General features: G+C 32.1%; 1 protein-coding gene across 1 annotated transcript; it reads left to right on the forward strand.

The window, feature by feature from the left end:
- The first annotated feature begins 792 nt into the window (after positions 1 to 792).
- On the forward strand, positions 793 to 3,886 carry LOC131647751 (NADH kinase). The gene is made up of 5 exons (XM_058917599.1): positions 793 to 976; positions 1,258 to 1,503; positions 1,589 to 1,669; positions 2,826 to 2,977; positions 3,060 to 3,886. Exons 1-5 carry the CDS (start codon positions 902 to 904, stop codon positions 3,433 to 3,435), a joined length of 930 nt encoding a protein of 309 aa, XP_058773582.1. The 5' UTR covers positions 793 to 901; the 3' UTR covers positions 3,436 to 3,886.
- Positions 3,887 to 4,382: the final 496 nt, after the last annotated feature.

Consider the following 4,382-nt stretch of genomic DNA (forward strand, 5'->3'; position numbering starts at 1 on the left):
TATAAAATTAGTTCACACGCTAAAAGCAATGTACAATCTCTGATCTCCGCTTTCATTACACTTATCCTGAATTTTAAATTTATTTAGATGTTGAAATGCTAACCATGCAGATCCACCTTACACTATCGTTAAAAAAGATTAGAGCCATCGTTCAAGATCACTAGCTTTTCAACTGCATCCATTAATGATTTCCAAGTAAAAGAGAATGAATAAAAGAAAAAGAAGTATATATTTTATAACCCTCTTAAAAAATGTTTTGAATGTGACTTATTCAAAGGTATTCATGACATATATTGCCAAAAATGAAATTCATTTTTCTATGGATGCAAAATCAAAATCTTCATCTTTATAGACAAATGACTAAATTAAAGTCATAGTCTTCAATGCAGTTTCATCTTCATCACTCGTGATGTTCAAAGCTCGCGATGATCAAATAGATGAAGATTAATTTCATGAGAAATAAACTTGAGAGTTTGATACAAAGAAAAAAATCCATAAAGTTCATAATATATTATATTAAAAAAGATAATAAATATGGAAAAAATTTAAATATAATTCTTTAAACATGATTTATAATATTTTTCAATAAAAATATAATAAATATACTTAAATATTTTTAAGGAGTAAAAATAGAAAAAAAATATTTATGTGTACATTTATTAAATTTTTATTTAAAAATACTATAAACCACACCTGAAAAATTCTATATAAATCTTTTCCACTAAATAATTACCTAAAATACTCTAAACAAAAAGGCTTACAAGATATTAACAAATTAATTATCTAATAACAAACTTAACTAATAACTAATTAATTAACTTCTATATTCTATTTCTCATAAAAATCTGAGGTTTTTCAATTTCAATTTCAATTTCAATTTCAGTTGAGAGAACAAAAGCAAATGACGATGAAGAGACTCTTACTACTGCTTAAACCCTCTGTTGCATCAGCGCAACCTTCCCACACTCACCCTCGGGTAATTCCTTTTCTTCTTCTCAATAATGGCTTCATGGGTGGCACTCGATTACCCAATTCTTATGATCAGTTTTGTTTGTGTTATTGAATCTTGTAAGGGTTAATGGGTTGAGTTTTTTTACACTTTCTTATTTGCACGCATCATGTTTGATAAAATGTCTAAATGGGTTTGGTTATATGTCATGTTAATATAGATGAGTTTTATGAATTGTTTCTTGGCAAATATCCAAGAAATTGAATGTAAGTTTATTTTGAAATTCTAATACTGCTAAAGAAATGCAGGTCTTGCAGTTTTTGAATAATAGGCATAAGGTACACGGTGAATCCGTATACTTTTGTCAAGAAATTCTGAGGAAAAAGTCGGTTGAATGGAAAGCAGTGCTTGGAAACAATTTGACGGAGCCCATCAATAATGTGGACCTGGTTGTTGCAATTGGTGGTGATGGAACTCTTCTGCTGGCTAGCCATTTAATGGACGACAAAATTCCTGTTCTTGGAGTGAACTCTGATCCTACTCGAATTGATGAGGTTTATATACTTGTTGTGTTTGTTTAAATATTGATATATTGGCTTCAGAATTTAGAATGAATTCATATTTTATTTGTAATAATAGGTGGAAAAATTCAGTGGTGAGTTTGATGCTGCTAGAAGCACTGGTCATCTTTGTGCTGCAACTGTTGAAAACTTTGAGCAAGTAAGATTAACTCTTTCCTAACTTTAGAAGAAATAGTAGATGTTATTTTATTTCTTTCTTACTATGTCTATGATTGAGGGTCGGGATGTAGAGGCTTGCATTTTGTGGAATGAAAACTTGATTCCTTCAAATTTGATGATGCTGTTGTTATAACTTATAATGATAAATCTGTAATTACGTATGTGAAAACAATTATTATACCCAAAACTACCTGCCAACGCTATTTTAGCCTGGAATAATGATTGGTTGATATGACAGGTTTGAGGTTCAGAATGTACCTCTAATCAACTGAGAAATTAGAAAAAGCTACACCATTATGTTCAATATCCTCTATACACAAATGTGTGTTCAAAATCCATTTCTATATACTGTTTTGGCCTCTAAAATTTGATGCATGTGTCAATATTATGGTTATTGCTTAACTTATAATTTGATACCAAGCTGGCCTCACACGGGGCAATGGCTTTTAAGGGAATGCCTTTTTAATCTGGACAAATGTGTTGTTTCTCTGAATTAATGTTCACTTGATGTATTTTAATGCTAATTTTTGAAAGACTTGTTCAAATTTGGTATTCAGCACCAAATGTTTATTTCTAGAGAATTATTTGTCTTGGTATGTATATGCAAATGAAGGGATTTTTCCTTCATACATGAACTCCTCGGAAAACACTTTTGTCGCAACAACACTCCTGTGAAAGGCGTGTCCGGTTTAACAAGGTATAAAACTTATGACTTGTATTAGCATATGGGAATTAGAAGTGGCCTTTACCTTCTTACTATGCTGCACTGCTGCTTTTACCCTTTATTATTGTAGAAAGGATACATTTCTTACTCGTAGATAGGGATACATGGTACATCCGGTAATTTTAGGCTATAACTTTAAATCTTTTCACCCTTCATACTTGTTTTATATGTATACTAATGATAAAATTAAGTTAACTTGTGTATCTACATGGAGCCCCTTTTTTAACATCAGGTGGAAGAAACTTTCTAGTAAACCTTAATTCTTCAATTAAAATTCTATGAACAGTGAAAAGTGCTACATCATATGATTTCATCCTTTCTGTTAAACCTTGAACAAGTGTGAACATGAGCTTAGTAGGTGTTTTTCAGTATGATATTTTTTCTATCTATTTTTTTCTTAAATCTTTTTCAGGTTCTAGATGGTATACTCGAAAATCGAATAACTCCTTCCAAGTTAACAAGGATCAAGATATCTGTAAATGCACTACACTTGCCAACTTATGCTCTCAATGATATCTTAGTTGCAAATCCATGTCCTGCTTCAATCTCTAGATTCTCCTTCAGGTAATGTCTTCCATGTGAGATATCAAACCTCTGATTCATGTACTTTTTTTTAGTGAAGCCAATTAAGCTTATTTGTTTGCAGAATTACAAAGGAAAATCAACCATTTTCGCCACTAGTTAGCATTAGATCAAGCGGTCTAAGGGTTTCAACAGCTGCCGGTTCAACAGCTGCAATGCTTTCAGCAGGTGGATTTCCGATGCCCATTTTATCTCCGGATCTCCAGTACATGGTAAGGGAACCTATCTCACCTGGGGCAGCGTCTGACTCTATGCATGGATTGATTAAACACGACGAAACAATGAACACTACATGGGCTTGTAGAAAAGGTGTGATATATATTGATGGTTCTCATATCAACTACGCCATTAAAGATGGGGACATCATTCAGATTTCTAACAAGGCACCTAGTCTGAAAGTTTTCTTGCCTGATCACTTGTTAGGATTGGCAAAGATGTAAAGTGAAGTGAATTTCACAGTGTATCTTCATCATAAGCTGGCATGACTTCTAAGCATGCAGGTGAGAGAGACAGAGAGAATGCTGAAAATAAAGGCGAAGTTAAGAGAAAAATAAAGAGAATAAAGAAGATGTAGAGAGTATTTGGAAGTAGAGGATCCAAATCTATGTCCATAGAGGGATCAAGAGTTTTGTAAGGCCCCCAAGCTTAAACAAAGAGTCATTCATTTCCAACATGTTTACTGTATTTTGTTGTAAATAGCTGTGAAGAGTGCTTTTCCAATTATATGCTGAAATTTTACTTGTTGTTTCATTGATGTTATCTTACACTAGGTTTAACTTTTTTATGCCTTTCAAAGCCTGATTTAGATATTCATTGTAACTCAGAATAAGGCTTTTTTTGTTTGTTTAACATTCTTTAAATGTTTTTATTGGGAGTGTTTTGTGATTTTTTTGTTGATTTCATTTGTGTTATTAGATGTATGTAGAGTTGATGATTGGTCAATCCGTCCCAAAAAATGTGACATTTTACTTTTGATAGTGTATATTATCTAAAAATCCATAATAAGAAATACATTTTCTGTAGTGTATTTTGATAGATTTAAACAATTTTCAATAGAAATTGTTAACTAAGCTTAGAAATGGGTAATACTACATAGAGGAGTTGATTGCAAGGTTAACAATCCAACGTCTAAGTCATTGAAAGAATAAGGAATATTGTGATAGTGAAAATGAATTTCACTATCTAAAATGATGCGTTTTTCTCTTTATATAGTATGAGCGGTTAAAACCGCCTGCGAGAGAAAATGCAAGATGTGCGGGTGACCATTGAATCTAATTAGATGATGACTATGTCTGGAGAGAAGAATCATTTGTCTTTAGTAGAAAGAAATACCATCTATTTCATTCAATCTCGCTCAATGCCACTCTTGAGCCTTTTATGTGTATTA

Source organism: Vicia villosa, linkage group LG2 (genome assembly GCF_029867415.1).
Source record: "Vicia villosa cultivar HV-30 ecotype Madison, WI linkage group LG2, Vvil1.0, whole genome shotgun sequence".
NCBI lineage: Eukaryota > Viridiplantae > Streptophyta > Magnoliopsida > Fabales > Fabaceae > Vicia > Vicia villosa.